This window comes from Candidozyma duobushaemuli (genome assembly GCF_002926085.2).
Source record: "Candidozyma duobushaemuli strain B09383 chromosome Unknown B_B09383, whole genome shotgun sequence".
Lineage (NCBI taxonomy): Eukaryota > Fungi > Ascomycota > Pichiomycetes > Serinales > Metschnikowiaceae > Candidozyma > Candidozyma duobushaemuli.
Window position 1 is genome coordinate 378,367 of NW_020289895.1, and position 14,521 is coordinate 392,887.

A 14,521-nucleotide genomic window follows, 5' to 3' on the forward strand; every position below is an offset into this window, starting at 1 on the left:
TTGCGTACGTTCCAACCGCATTGTTCCACGACAAAAGCCCGCTGTAGTAATAACCGTTCAGCGTAACCGACGGTGAAGCACGCCACCGCAACGGCATCCCACCCCCTCTTGTTTGCTATACGTTGGCGTTATCTGAATGAAGTTTGGGCGTGGGCATGCAGCGGAGGTTAAGCGGAGGCGCATGAAAAGGGGCGGTAGAGAGTGAATCTACTGGTTTTTTTACGAGAAACGTACCCAATTGGACAGAGTAATGCACGAGGGTTCCAGAATGTCTTTCTTTGTTGACGTTGAATTCTCGGCAAGGCATGGAAGGTGGTGGAGCGGGCTCAATGGGGCAGGTGCGTTGCTATCACTGGAGGATCTGAGCAAAAGTTAAATATAGAGCGCCCGTGGCTACGAACCAGGAAAATAGGCTTTATTTTTCAGCAATCTGACGAAAACACCCGAGGAGCGTTGATGTCCTCGGAAAGAAAAGGGGATGTTGTCGCTTAATTCTCGGATGCTGACCAGAGGTCGCCTTAAAGTCACAAAAGCTCCTTTTGGAAGCCCCTAAAGGGCACCAAACGGCTTTTGACACACAACCGAATTGACAAAAAAGCCCAAACCCTACTACAACTCCCTCTCCAGGTGTCTATATTCCTATACGCAGCTCTAAACCTAGACCCGCCGTCTACGAGCGGGTCGACAAAAAGTGAAAATAAAATTAGCCAGCGCTTGCTCAAACCTCCTTCTCCGTCTCCCACTCCGTGGCGGTGTGCTGCTTGGAGGCCTTTCTGTCCGCAGCCAAGGTCTGGGCAAACTTGGACCTGGCCCTGATGGCAGGACCCTTCCAGTAAAACACATAAATCGGGATCGCCACCAAAATGGCAATGCACCCGAGAATGGTCGAGGCCCACTGCAAGTGTCTGGCGTCGCCGATGTTCTGGTACATCGGAGTGGCATACATAATGGCCACACCCGCAAGGAAGTCTCTGGCAAATCCGTTACCACCAGTGGCCGAGGCAGAATAGGGTCCGTACGCCGCCACCATGTAGTCGATGGTGGACATGTAAATACTGTAGTTGGCGATGGCAATGCAGGTGGTGAAGATCATGGGCGCTATCCATGGGTTGTAGTGAGGGCCCATGGAGGTCCAGGCAAAACCGAACAAGCCGATGGTCTCGAGGGGCGCAATGTAAAGAAGGATAAGAAGTCGTCTTTCGGCGTATCTCAGGTCCTCGCCCTCGTTGTAAATGAGGAATTTCTGGCGCCACACGTCGGGAAGGTGGACGCAATAGGCGATGATGTAGCCTATAATGACGGGAATGAAAGCAAGGCCAGCGGCGGTGTTGCCGAACCCCCACTGCTCGTACACAAGAGGGAAAGACTCCATGCACACGAAAATCAAGGCGTCGGAGAAACCGGAAAGCAACGAAAGAAACAACACAATAGGTTCTCTCAAGAACATCTCGAATGGACGTCTCCAGATCGTGAGCACCTCCTTGACGTTCACGGCACGGCCGTGAATCTCCGAGGGGCCCCAGATATTGTCGTCCTCGCCGTCTTTTCTTCTTCTTCTGGCCTCTCTGTCGATCAAAATGGTGGTTCTGGTCTCGCTGACAAGGAAGAAATGGGCAATTTGCACCACGCCGCCGAAAATCAACTGGATCCAGAAGTTCCAGTGCCACGAGAGGTGATCGTGCATGATTCCGCCGAAAATGGGGCCAATGGACGAACCTCCAACCGAAGAAAGCACCACATAAGCCACAGCGAAACCCTGGTCGTTGGGTTCCCACATATCGGCCGTCATACCCAAAGTGACGGACCCACCGGCAGAAGACAAACCACCGAGCGATCTGGCGACAATGATAGATGCAAAGTTGGGCGCCAAACCACCCAAAATCTGCCAGATGTTCACAAGAAACAACGACGATTGCATGATGGGCCATCTGCCGTATTCCTCCGACCAGGGGGCCCACAACTCACATCCAAAGGCGTACATGATCATGAACATCATCTGAGACACCTTGGCCTTGGGCTCGGAAACGCCGAAATGGTCGGCAATCTGGGCAATCTGCGACGGGTACACCGAAGTGTTGAAGTTCATGGACATTTGCACGGCGAAAATCACCGTCAAAATCGTCCATTTCTTGTACCAGGGGAACTTGTATCCCAACCTGTCGTAGCAGTCTTTCGGCCTGAGCTCACGACGGCCGTCTTCGTGAAGAATGCCAGGAAGCTTGGCCTTTTTTCTTTTTTGAGGAAGCGTCATGGGACGGGCGTCCTCGACCATTTCCTGGTTGGGTTTTTCAAACCCGTTCAAGCTGGAAGCACGAACGGTGTTATCGCCAGAGGAGCTCTCGCCAGGGTGTTGCTGGTCCTTGAACTCCACCTGCTGCTCCAACTCTCTGGTGGACTCGATCCTCGATATACGAGTCTGGACACGGGAGATTTCTCTATCCATGGTTGCGAAAGAATGTGGAAGTTTTGGTGATGCAGTGGATGCAAAAGAAAGTGGTCGCCAAGGGCTTAGGGAGGTGGCTAGTATTTATACTGGGACGCTTACGGAATAGGCGATCTGCAAAGGAAACATACAGCGAAAAAGCAAAAATAAGAGAAAAAAAAAAAAAAAAAGAAAAATACAACTAAACTGCTCGATAACGCACCTCTGCTTGCTGCCGCAGCAAGGCGGTTTCCAGAGGGCCCAGCACACCCCCACAATATTTATATTGACGGATTCCTGGACGTCGCTTTACAACAGTATTTTTTTGTCCTCCCAGAAAACCAAACCTGTCAAGCTGTCAAGACCCGGAACATCGCCAAGTTGAAAGGTGCCTCGCCACAGCCATATGTGGGTCCTGCACATAGCGCCATGTCGCCGCACGCTTACATCAGAGAGATAGCAATAAACATGCGTTCTAGGCAATATGCCCTTGTTCTAAGAGGCTGGATTTTTGGACCACCAGCCGGTACGGACGTAGATTTATCTTCACTGAGCCTGTGGAGGCTCGCGCGGCCCGGTTTTCCTCCTCGGAACCGAAACTAGTACTCCGCTCAGGGTTTTCCCGTGCCCCTCGCCGCAAGGCGGGGCGCGCACGTTCGAGGCGCCTCAAATGACCCTGCGGGTAATAATCCGCCGGAGTTTATCCGGGGCAAGCTTAAAAGGCGATTTGTGCGGGAGTTTAATAAGCCATGTATTTGAGAAAGGCGCTTTTGGCCGATCTCCTCCGCCCCGCTTTGCGTCATTCCTTTTAATAGGTGGTCCGATATGCCAGGGACGCTATTTCCGGTCACACCGCATTCTTGAGACACCTATTGTCTCAGGCGGATTTCCGTGTGCACGTAAATGTCACCCAACGTCATCTGACTGGTGAGACATGTCTCATGGCAATGACAAGTGGATCATTAAAGGCGCCAGGCGTTTGCTCTATTTCGGCACGGTCGGACCGGTGAGTTTTTCAGGTTAATAGACTTTCACCGCCATTTCTGGTTCAAAGTTGGGAAGCAACCGGAATTTGGTGGGACAATGTGAAAGTGGAAATGCCATTTGCGCCAGTGTGGATTTTCGTTTTGGTGGGTTTTGTGGCCTCTTCATTCTCAGTGGTTTAGTAGATGCCTCGGTTTCAGGCTGAAAGGTGCATGGCTAGTAGAGTCAGGATCGGACCGTCAGCAAAACGGCTTAAAGTTAGGGTTGTAAGAAAACGTCATGAACGTGGAGCAGTGGTGACGAAATAGTGGGGTTCATGCAAGCCAAGTCGTCACAATGAGCAGTATTGGATGTCTCAGATGTGGCGCTTTGACGGAATATGCATAGGCTGGAGCCGGTAGGGCAGAACTAATAAGGGTGGTACGAACTGAAAGTTAATGTTTGCATTTTTACTGATATCTCATTTTGTCAAGACGGTTCGGAGAACGTATCGTTCGAAACAGCTTATGATCAACTTCAGTATCCTACGGTTCGAGAATTGGATCGTTCTTTAGCTGTGGCTGATCCGAAAGGACGAGGACAAAGATGGTTTTTTTCCTCTATGTAAAATTAAATAGGGTTTTCCATTTAATCAGATGATTTTAACAAAAAGAAAAAAACTGATCTGGAGTATTCAAAATACAGCAGCGGCTTAGGGACTTTCTGGTTTCTGGTGAAAATGTCTTAAGGGGTTATGTGGGTCTTGAAACTATACAGGTTTTGTTGTAAAGAAATTTCCGACGTGAATTGAATGATCGATAAAAAACCTCTTATTAGAGTGAAAAACCTATCTCTATAGAAACACTCTCCATTAAGGTATCTCAATTTCACGAGACCCTCAGGTCAAACGTCTCGCCTGTTTATCGACCCATTGGACATACCTGCCTTACAGCCTTCTTTCATTGAATACGCTTCCTGAAATTCCCATAGGTCACCTGGAATCCTACAACCACATCAACTTCATCAACTTTTGTATAACTAGATAGCTCAGGTCATCAACTTTTGTGTACTAGATAGCTCAGGTGAAGTTCAACCCACCGTCGGCGGTGTAGCTCTGGCCCGTGACCCACTGTCTTCTTGGACTGGCCAAAAACGAAATCAAATCGCCAATCTCCTCCGTAGTACCAAACTCCTTCAAGGCCATGCCATTGCGCTGCAACTCCACCACCTCGTCCGCCTTGGCAATCTTCAACTTCTCCGATCTGTCGACAATACCCTCGAACAAGTCCGTTCTGATTGGTCCGGGACAGTAGCAGTTCACCAAAATGCCGAATTCAGCAAGCTCCTTGGCGGCTGTCTGCGTCAAGCTCTTCACTGCTGCCTTGGTCATGGCGTAGACACCAACAGTGGCCATACCCTGGTGTGCCAACGACGAAGCAGCATTGACAATCCGGCCCTTGTGCTGCTTCTTCTTGAATTCAGCAGCAGCAATCTGCATACCCCACAAACAGCCCTTGATGTTCACGTCCAACATTTTCTGCATATCCTCCTCTTCCTGGAGCTCGAGAGGCGCCATAATGCTGACACCGGCGTTGTTCACCATAACGTCCAATTGGCCCAAACCGGAAATGGCTGCTTCGGTTGCAGCTTCAAATTCAGGCTTTTTGCTCACATCGGCAGGAAAGAAGCCGGCTTTACCGCCGTTCTGTTGCACAAGCGATATGGTTTTCTCAGCCTCACTCTTCTTGTCTGGAAGATCAATGATTCCCACGTTGAAGCCGTCCCTGCTTAATCTGACAGCAGCAGCACGGCCAATTCCTTGAGCGCCTCCGGTGATGATTGCCAAAGACATGATGATATTCAGATTGAGGCAATTGAGGAGGACAACGGCATGTTTTTATTCTTGTGTGACAAAGACCCCGTTCGGGCATATAGCCGCATCAGGCTATTCCTCCGGAGGCCTAGAGCATGAATAGGCGAAGAGAAGACGGAAGTTAATCTTCGGCCTCGGAGCCAATTCCGTGGCTTTTGGTGGGGTATTTTTCCACCAACCACTAACATGTTTTTATCTTCGTGATGCAGAAAGCTGCACAATGCAGATAAACGAAAGCCTTACCAAAAAAGCTCTTGAGCCGAAGGAGCACTTACCAAACGGGGAATGCGGGACAATTCTAGAAGAAATCGAACAAAGCTGTCAAAAACAAAAATAGCCAGGGCATAGTTTGAGAGGGCCTCTCCTGATCCCGACCCCAGCCGAAGGGCTACACCACGACACCGCTCGATGCAGATTCGTATATTGACAGGACCAAGGCAGATCCAAAATCTAGCCCGTTGTAGATATGCTAGACTCAGGCGAAAAACTTCGACATGGCCTTCTTCTGCTTCTCGTTACGAGCCTTGGCCAACGCCTTGACGTCGTTCAAGCCCTTGACGATAGCAGCGTCGCCAGGCAGCAAGTGGAGGGCAGCCTCAAACGCGTCCTTGGCGTTGTCCTCGTCCTTAGCCAAAAGGTAGCCCTGGCCCTTACGGTACCATGCCTTGGCCAGAAGAGCGTCGGTGATTCCGTCAAACTGCAATGCCTGCTCTGCAGCCTTGACGGCGTTCTTGCCCTTTTTGTCCTTGGTGGCAGCCAAAGAGGCATTGAGGAACAACGACACGCTCAACAGGTTCTTCTCGTCAATCTGCTCCTGGCTCATGTCTTCAGGGAAGAAGTCTGCAAGGTACTCGGTGCCCTTGATGTACTTCTCGTACGCCTTGTCCACACGGCCCTCCTTGAGCAACTTGGTGCCCAAATCCTTGAGGAAACGAGCAGCCTCAAACACAGTCTCGGGCTTCTTCACATCCACCTTGTCATCGTCGGCCAAAACGGCCTCGTAAATGTCGCCAGTGCCGTCGTCAGCCACTGTCTGCGTTTCAGGAACGTAGTCTTTAGGAAGCTCCCCGCAATCGGCAATCACCCAGTCCTCCACGGGCTTGTCGTTCTCACCCTTCTCACAACGCTCCAACTGTCTCACAACAGACTTGCCCTGGATCACCTCACCGAAAACAACGTGTTTTCCGTTCAAATGCGGCGTGGCCGTCGTGGTGATGAAGAATTGGGATCCATTGGTGCCTGGGCCAGCATTGGCCATGGAAAGAAGGAAAGGCCTGTCATGCTGCAATTGGAAGTTTTCATCCTCGAACTTCTCGCCATAAATGGATTCGCCACCGGTTCCGTTACCAGCAGTGAAATCGCCACCCTGGCACATAAAGTTCTTGATAACTCTGTGGAAACTCAGACCTTTGTAGGAAAGCTTATGGCCCAGGGCCGATTCACCCTTTTCTCCAGTAGTAAGGACACGGAAGTTTTCAGCCGTTTTGGGAACGACATCATCGAAAAGTTGGAAAACAACGCGTCCTTTGGGAACGCCGTTGGCAGTTAAGTCGAAAAAAACCTTGGACATTAGTGAGGTGTTGACGGTGAGATGCTCAAGGTGGATCTGCTCCACCTTTTATGGGCGCCTGCACCTGCGCGTCGAACCTTCTAGCGCTTCTACGCTTCTATTAAAAATACACCCGGGGCGCCTGCCGCAGGCTTCTATCTAACGTGACGACAATGGAACTGTAGAGGGCCCCACGAAGTTGCCTCCATCGAGTCGTGTCAGCATCGACCATACATCAGCATGGTCTCCGGCATGTGTATCGGGCATCAATCTCGTGCAACGACGATTGAGTTCAGCATTATTGTACAGCTCGTTGTCATTCATCTCTAATATTCAGCCATCCTCCTTTGTTCAGTGCCTGACGGGATCAAACCATGGGTGCTCCATGGCCTCCTTGGCTGTGAGCCTCTCCTGGTGGTCGTAGCGCAAGAGCTTGTCGATGAAGTCTAGGAACTCCTCGCTCACCAAGTGCTGGTTATTTTCGTTGATAAACCGCTTCCAAGGGCGGCGGTTGTAGTAGCCCAAGTCCTCGTACTCCTCGCTAAGCGTCAAGTTGTACTTCTGGAGGTAGCTGTGAAGGTCGTCCAGACCAAGCACACGCACAATCTGCACCAATTGGTCAGTGTTGGACTTGCCGTGGAAGAAGGGGTCTTTCTTGAAGACCATGGACGCGAGCATGCAGCCAAAGGACCACATGTCGAGGGAGTAGTCGTACAAGCGGAAGTCCACGAGCAACTCGGGGCCCTTGAAGTAACGCGACGCGACACGCACGTTGTACTCTGTGCCCGGGTGGTAGTACTCGGCCAACCCCCAGTCGATAAGGCGCAACTGCTTGGCGCCGTGGTCAATCATCACGTTCTGCGGCTTCACGTCACGGTGTATTATGCCCATGGAGTGGCAGTAGTCCAACGCACGCAAGAGCTCGAACATGTAGAAGCGGTTGTCGTGGTCGGTGAAGGTCGGGTACAAAGTACGGAAGTCGGTGTTGTCGACGTACTCAAACACCAAGGCAGGGGTCTTCAGCTGGGGCTCGCGCACCATGTCCAAGATGTTGATGATGTTGGGCCCGCCCACCAAATTCTTGAGAATCAGAATCTCCCGCTTGATCTTCTTGCGCTTGACGGGCTTCAACACCTTGATCACGAGCTTGTCGCCCGTGGTGATGTCGACACCCAAAAACACCTCCAGGTACTTGCCCCGGCCTAAACGCTTGACCACCTCGTACTTCTCCTGAGAGTTCCATTTCACGTTCGTGCTCTCATAGTCCCAGAACGCCTGGGGTTTGGTGGCCAACGCGTCCGTGTAAACACGAGACACAGACAGCACAGACATTGGGGATTTATTGGAAGGCGGTTGGCGCAATATGTAGCTGAGAAAAACGACAAGAAGGAGGCACCAGACGAGCGGGCGGGCTATATGGGAGAAAAGCCGGCGTGATATTTTGGGAAGGGCGCTACGTGTTCACTTGGGATGTAGGGGCCCAAATGGAGATGCGGAGTAGTAGTATTGAAGTTTAGAATGGGATGTTTTATGCTCGGGGATAAGCGAGGCTTTTGTGCGGCGCACGACCGAACTCCGGTGCCTCCCATGGTGATATGGCACCAGGGCTAACTAGACGTTTTGCAGAAAATTGTGTGTGATGCATTTAGGGGCTGGTTTTGGGGTTTTATATAGTTTGTTTTTGGGGTGGGGGGTTCGGACCGGCGGATGTAGTGATTTTGGTGATTTTCTTGATGTGGTTTCAAATTCCACAGATCAAGGGTCCAAATGGATAAGCCCAGATGCGGCACCCTAGCAACTGGCTCTTTAACAATTCCTGAAACAAGGCAAATCGAGTGTAGACCGCCCTCGGAATCCCTGTAGACCGGCCCCGGTCGGACACTTCATCTATTGTTGAAAAGTGCAAAATCAGGAAAAGTGAAAAATCAGGAAACGTGAGAAATCAAGAAAATGGAACTCAAAACTTCCCCTGCTCAATCACACTCCAGCCACCCTGTCAAGCGGCTCCTGCCATGCCAAAGCGGCTTAAGCTCTTTGCAGCCAGGCTACCTGTTCAGCATACAGCCGCCATGGTGCACCATACCCGGGAGCATAACCACTCCGTATTTCTTGATTTGAAAATTACTCCGGAGTGCGTTTGCCAAGAGCGTTGAGCAGCCTTGGTGGTTGCTTCGGTGTGGTTGCTTGGGTGTGGTTGCACAATGGGGATCATGGTGATACAATGGGGGTCGACAAAGTCGTCTAAAGGTCAATGGTGGGATTGAACCTGGGATGATCTGGTTTCGCCGATCGGGATGTGATAAAGGTGGGACTTCCAGACCGGGAAATTTTGAAGGCCCTTCTTTACCGTGATCATGGTGGGATACCACAAAGGGGGCCATTATGATGTTGTGGTCCGACCACGGGTTCACAAAGGTGGTTGTTACCAGTTCATTCTGGCATTGCCAATAAAAAGAAAAGAGCCATTGAGCCAGGCAGTCTCCTGAGACCCTCAGTTCATAAAACCGGCAAATGGCTTCATGATTCCTTTAATTCAGTCTAAGCAAACCGCTTTATGAGTCCTTCAATGAAAGGCCTAGATCTTCATGTTCCCAAAGGCACCCCGAGCTTGTCCATGGAGTTCTTCTCACGCTTGCGCCTGGCAGCGAGCTTACCCTTGGAAACCGAGTCGGCTGCTGCCTTCAATGTCTCGTGTTCCTGGTCCTTCTTCACAAGCTTACGTCCTCCGCGGTCCAACTCGTAGTTGTCCAAGAAATCGTCAAGCATATCCTCAAAGTCCGGCCTCTCGTTGGCCATGTCAAACGCCTGGTGCTCCTCCATGTACGGGTCCTCCTCCTCGAACTTGCGGTTCAACTGCTCGTAGCGGTCGTCAAGGAGCGTCAAGCCCTCGGTACGGAAAAGCGCCGACGACGACATCGAAAACGACGACGTGTCGGTCATGGCGCCCATTTTCTTTCTCATCTTGTTCTTCAGCTTCTTCTTGCCGGAACCGATCTGGGGAAGTTCTCCAACCACGTCCTCCTCCTCTTCCTCCTCGAACTCGTTGTCGGAATCCCACTCGTTCACGGCGTTCTTGGTTTCCTTCTTGAACTTCATGAAATCCTTCTCCCAGCCAGTGCTGACCGCTGGAACTGCAACCTCGACGTCCTCGGGCGCCTCGCCTTCGTTGTACGGGTTCTCGAGCTCCCCCACCACCTCCTCCTCGTCATACTCGCCCTCGTAGTCCTCAAACTCGTCGAGGTCCCAGTCGTCGCCGTCGTATTCATCGTAAAAGTCCTCCTCATCGGCCACTTCGCCAGACTGCAACAAATCTAGAAAATCCGCATCCTCCACCTCGCCCTCGCCGCCTTCGGCCACGTAAGCCTCGTCCTCAAGCGCCTCCAACACCTCTCGAAGCCTGGGGTCCATGTGGGGCTGGAATCCTCGAAGCTCCTCTGGGATGTTCTCCTCATCGTCGAACGCCACCTTTCTCTTGGTCTCCGAGGGAAGCACGTCCTTGATGAGCGCCTCGATCAGCTCCTTGGGCTTCTCCTTATTCTTGGCTTCTATGAACACGCTGTCGCCTCCTCCTCCGATAGGCTTCAAGTGTTGCATGTAATCGTACTGGGAATCGTCAAAGTAGATTCCGTACTGCGCCGCCAAACCCTCGTTGGCCCGCATCGCCTGAACGGCGTCTTTTCCCAAAGTGTCTTCGAGCTCCTGTGTGCTGTAGCTTTGTTTTCCTGACTTCCTAGCCTTGAGTTGGGAAAGGGTTCCTTGAGCCTGGGCTCTTTGAGCAGCAGGGACAAGCACGTGCTTGGAGGCGTCGTTGTCGAAGTAGAGCAGGTCCTCGTGGGACCTGTGCACCACCGAGAAGGTCTGGGCGTTTTTCTTGTCGAATCTCTTGCGGGGCATGTAGGTGTTTTAGATCAATGAGGTTCTTCTCATCGCATGGTGATGCCGGTGTGCACAGAGCGTTTGCAGCCGCCAGGAGGGTATTTTGGAGAAGGTTACGAAATGAAGGAAATGGGGCATTTTGGTGAATGGAAATTTATTTGATTTGCAGGGGTTTATGATCTTGTGTTTCTGGCTTGATATGGCGGTGCATTGAAATGCTTAGTATGCGGATAACATGGCGGGTAAATGATGAGCTCCAGTGCAAATATGATTTTTTTGAAATGGATGAATGTTTCGTTTCAGCAATGTTTGGTTTTATCGAATTGAACTGGTAACGATTGGAGACGAGTAAGATGATTTGGGTGATGGAGTGTTGCAAAATTGGCCAAATTAGGTGAGCACTAAAAAAGCGGTGCTTTATCTGTTACTTGTCAGATTTAGGCTTTTCTGAAGACACTTGAACGCTTTCTCCTATTGAGCAACATCAGCAAAAGAAGGAATCAGTAAGTGGTGAGTATGTCTGATTACGTTGAGGATACTAGTAACTTTTTCAACATTTGTCATGGGTGTTTATGCATGTCTAGCTTCCTTTAAAGTGCCTCCATATTATTCATTTGCACAATTTCTTCCGAAGAACTATTGCCGTTAACATTCACTCACTTGCTCGACAGATTTCACGAAAAAGCTTTCAGTCCTATCTCCTACATTGATATAAACGTACGAAACTCAAGATAAATCAGATTTAATTTCATAGTATGTAATCAAACATTCAGGGAATTAGTCCACTCCAGGTAGAGCCTTCTCACTTGATCTCAATAGAACCTTCAATGGCACCCCCATTAGTCCACGCTTTGGAAAGATCCAGCAGCTTTTGCTTTAACTCATGATATCCCTGTTTCCAGTGACTAGGGTATCCATACAGAATCATTCCCAAAGAAACAACTCCTACCACAAAGCAGGTACCCAGAAAAACATCATACGAGTTTGAAGCAACCTCGAATTCACTGTTATACTGATACCAAACGAAACAGGTGATCATATGTCCTGCAAAACCGATTATATGTGGCAAAACTTTCGGCAAGGTGATTTCTCCATTCAAGGGAGGAGTATTGGGGAGGTTCTTGTATACAACGCCGATCATTGCAAAGCAGTAAAAGGCATATATGTTTGAAACTAACCAAGGGGGAACGAATACGATCATAAGGATATTCGTGAGTACTAAAAGGAGGATCAGTGCTAGACTTAACGATATCAAGCGCATTTTTGACCCACCAAAGTAAAACAAGTTCAAGTGCATCACTCCCATGATAACACTGATACAATACCAATGGTGAATCATAGCAAGACTCTGAAGAGCTTTATAGTCAAGCAACACCGATAGTTTAGCCTCAATACTTGAGAGTAAGACAAGCACGAATCCAGATATAACAACCGTCCGGAAGCCCACAAAATAGCCCAATGGAATAGCCAGTGTTTGAGCTCCAAATAATGTAACCCATAGCATCCCTAGGTCTGCTAGAAAGAATTGCTTCTTTCTCAGGTCCACTACATCCACTTGTGCCATGATTTGCATGACAAAAACCGACAAAATGGACGTCCAAACCAATGCGGTTTTGTTTGCATTGGGCATATTAAAGCCTGCTTTTGGAGTGATGGTTTCTAAGTCCTTCATTTTGCAAGAATTTGTAAAAGAAGGGGAGTTCTGGGTGGAATTGGAGAAGCCGCACGGTCTTAATGTGACAGGTTTCTGTGCACATCTTGCACTTGTCCAACCACGCGGCGAATGAGGCTTTGTGATACCACCTCCTGTTGCTTCTATGGTCAAATTGGAATTGACGTTTCATTTTTACGTAAAAGCAGAGAGCGAAATGAACAGAAAAAGTAAACAAGAGGTGTTGTGTTGATCAAAGTAGACTCCATTTGATGAGGCCTGCGCTAAAACTTTAAATCGAAAATCTGAAGTGGCTCCATTAGAACTATAAATTTCTCCCTTTGGCGTACAGTAATCACCAACTCCACTTGATGGAAGGGCTCTTCTAAGCCTGGCTCTATACTTTGCACTTTGCTTTCTTGCAATCACTTGATCAAAATTCAACATGGCGCTGGTATTCTTTCAATTCTTCATGCGGACCGTGAACCATTAATCCTAAACTAAAAATTTCGAAAATGAGACATGCAATTAAAAATAATGCCCTTTTCGCCAACGATTCAGGCGTAGTTCTGTTATGTAGCCATATAAAACACGCCAAAACGTGCCCCACCAGGCCAGCCAATTGGGGTAAAAGATCTGAAAACTTCACACCAGTTTCCAAAGGAAGAGGGCTTGGAACAAAAAGGTACAGAACAGGGATCATCACCAAGCAGTAAGGTATCATTACGTAAAGAAGCCAATTCTGTTTACCAATCACGGCGATCACACCTCCCAGTGAGAAGATGATAAAGCACGTTATGACCCCAAAAATCCATAAAAACTCTCTTCTAAGGTTCTTGAAGTGCAAAACTGTAACACCCATCATTCCCAAAGGAATGCATATCCAGAAGCTGTTGGTGATGTAGGCTAAAATCTGCAATCCCTTGGAATCTAGATTCTCAGATATCTTCTTTACAACACACCAGGCCGTCATTATGACGAATCCTAGCGTCACCAAACGACCTGCTCCTAGTTTCCAGCCCAAAGAAAAGCTGAAGGCAAAAGCGCCAATGAAATGTAACCAGCCAAAAATAGTTGCCTCAAAATGTGAGAGCTCGTGATTTCGACCGGCATCTTGTTTATCCTGTTCTAGAAAGAGCGCAAAAGTCGAAAGAACAGCAGCTACAGCGAGCGCTTTCCTGTGGCGTGGAGAGTCCTGCTGCTCTATATTGTTTTCAATATCCATACGAGTAAAAATTGGATGGATAGAGTTTGACGTGCCGCCGCACTATAATTATGACAGGTCTGTGTGCACTTCTGATGCGACACTTTATGCAGCCATTGAGTGGCTTCGCAACCCCAATGCTATAGTGAGTATTTGGTTGATATTTATGAAGCAAAAAGGTAGGAAGGATCAAAGAAGCAGTTTTCACGTATCAAAGAAAAAAAGCGGGGAAGTAGATCCAAAGGGCAATTATATCCAAATCTGCACTACCAGGGTTTGTTCAATCATTCATACATTTGACGGTAGATTATCGCACGATCGGTAGGTACTTGGCCATCTCTGATCCACAAATTGAAAACTCCCCGAAAACTTCGTCCTCTTAGGTTGATCCCCCTTGAGCTCAAAAAATCACTGTTGGGTGGATAATTGCCTCTTCAGTCTGATAAACATGCACATAAAGAAGCTCCCTTGAGTTACGATATTCCCAGTCCTGGGCCTCAGATTCATTACCTGAAGACTCATCTGTTTCGTCACTTTCGCCGTCTGAGGATCCCCGTCTCCAAAGACCCAGAACCAAAATCAAGCCTCCACTCAACACCCCAACACAGATACATACACCCAGAAACAAGCGATAGCCCTCCTGAGAGCTAAAGAACGGTCTGCAATAATACCAAGTAAGGCATGTCGTCAAATGGCTTGCTAAACCTGTCAACTGAAGCTTTACTTTGGAATCATTTGCATTAGTCTGGGGACCTGGACCCGGTAATAAAACACGCTCCGTCATTATCAAAAAGTAAGGTCCAAGAAGCAGCGACATGCAGCTCCTGGGAAGATCAGTGGCAACCGAGGCATTAAATAGAATCGAGAATCCCACAACTGCACCAACAATTTCCTTCCATCCTGATAGCCTTAAACCGATATGCAAAAATGTGAACCAACGCAAGCGGAAAACACACCCAATAGAAAGTGATCATATGGGTAAG

At 49.0% G+C, this 14,521-nt stretch overlaps 6 protein-coding genes across 6 annotated transcripts; all 6 read right to left on the bottom strand. All coding sequences in view use genetic code 12, as the record gives it.

The window, feature by feature from the left end:
* Nucleotides 1–718: 718 nt before the first annotated feature.
* CXQ87_001668 (uncharacterized protein) lies at nucleotides 719–2,443 on the bottom strand (the record flags this gene model as incomplete). Its single annotated transcript, XM_025480202.1, has 1 exon — nucleotides 719–2,443. One exon carries the CDS (start codon nucleotides 2,441–2,443, stop codon nucleotides 719–721), a length of 1,725 nt encoding a protein of 574 aa, XP_025334502.1.
* Nucleotides 2,444–4,463: 2,020 nt separating this feature from the next.
* CXQ87_001669 (uncharacterized protein) lies at nucleotides 4,464–5,237 on the bottom strand (the record flags this gene model as incomplete). Its single annotated transcript, XM_025480203.1, has 1 exon — nucleotides 4,464–5,237. The coding sequence occupies one exon, from the start codon at nucleotides 5,235–5,237 to the stop codon at nucleotides 4,464–4,466; it is 774 nt and encodes a 257-aa protein (XP_025334503.1).
* Nucleotides 5,238–5,733: 496 nt separating this feature from the next.
* Nucleotides 5,734–6,828, bottom strand: CPR6 (peptidylprolyl isomerase; the record flags this gene model as incomplete). The annotated part of the gene is made up of 1 exon (XM_025480204.1): nucleotides 5,734–6,828. One exon carries the CDS (start codon nucleotides 6,826–6,828, stop codon nucleotides 5,734–5,736), a length of 1,095 nt encoding a protein of 364 aa, XP_025334504.1.
* A 330-nt stretch (nucleotides 6,829–7,158) lies between these two features.
* CKA1 (casein kinase 2 catalytic subunit) lies at nucleotides 7,159–8,139 on the bottom strand (the record flags this gene model as incomplete). The annotated part of the gene is made up of 1 exon (XM_025480205.1): nucleotides 7,159–8,139. One exon carries the CDS (start codon nucleotides 8,137–8,139, stop codon nucleotides 7,159–7,161), a length of 981 nt encoding a protein of 326 aa, XP_025334505.1.
* Nucleotides 8,140–9,390: 1,251 nt separating this feature from the next.
* LTV1 (Ltv1p) lies at nucleotides 9,391–10,701 on the bottom strand (the record flags this gene model as incomplete). The annotated part of the gene is made up of 1 exon (XM_025480206.1): nucleotides 9,391–10,701. The coding sequence occupies one exon, from the start codon at nucleotides 10,699–10,701 to the stop codon at nucleotides 9,391–9,393; it is 1,311 nt and encodes a 436-aa protein (XP_025334506.1).
* Nucleotides 10,702–12,767: 2,066 nt separating this feature from the next.
* On the bottom strand, nucleotides 12,768–13,559 carry CXQ87_001673 (uncharacterized protein; the record flags this gene model as incomplete). The annotated part of the gene is made up of 1 exon (XM_025480207.1): nucleotides 12,768–13,559. One exon carries the CDS (start codon nucleotides 13,557–13,559, stop codon nucleotides 12,768–12,770), a length of 792 nt encoding a protein of 263 aa, XP_025334507.1.
* Between the last annotated feature and the right edge of the window lie 962 nt (nucleotides 13,560–14,521).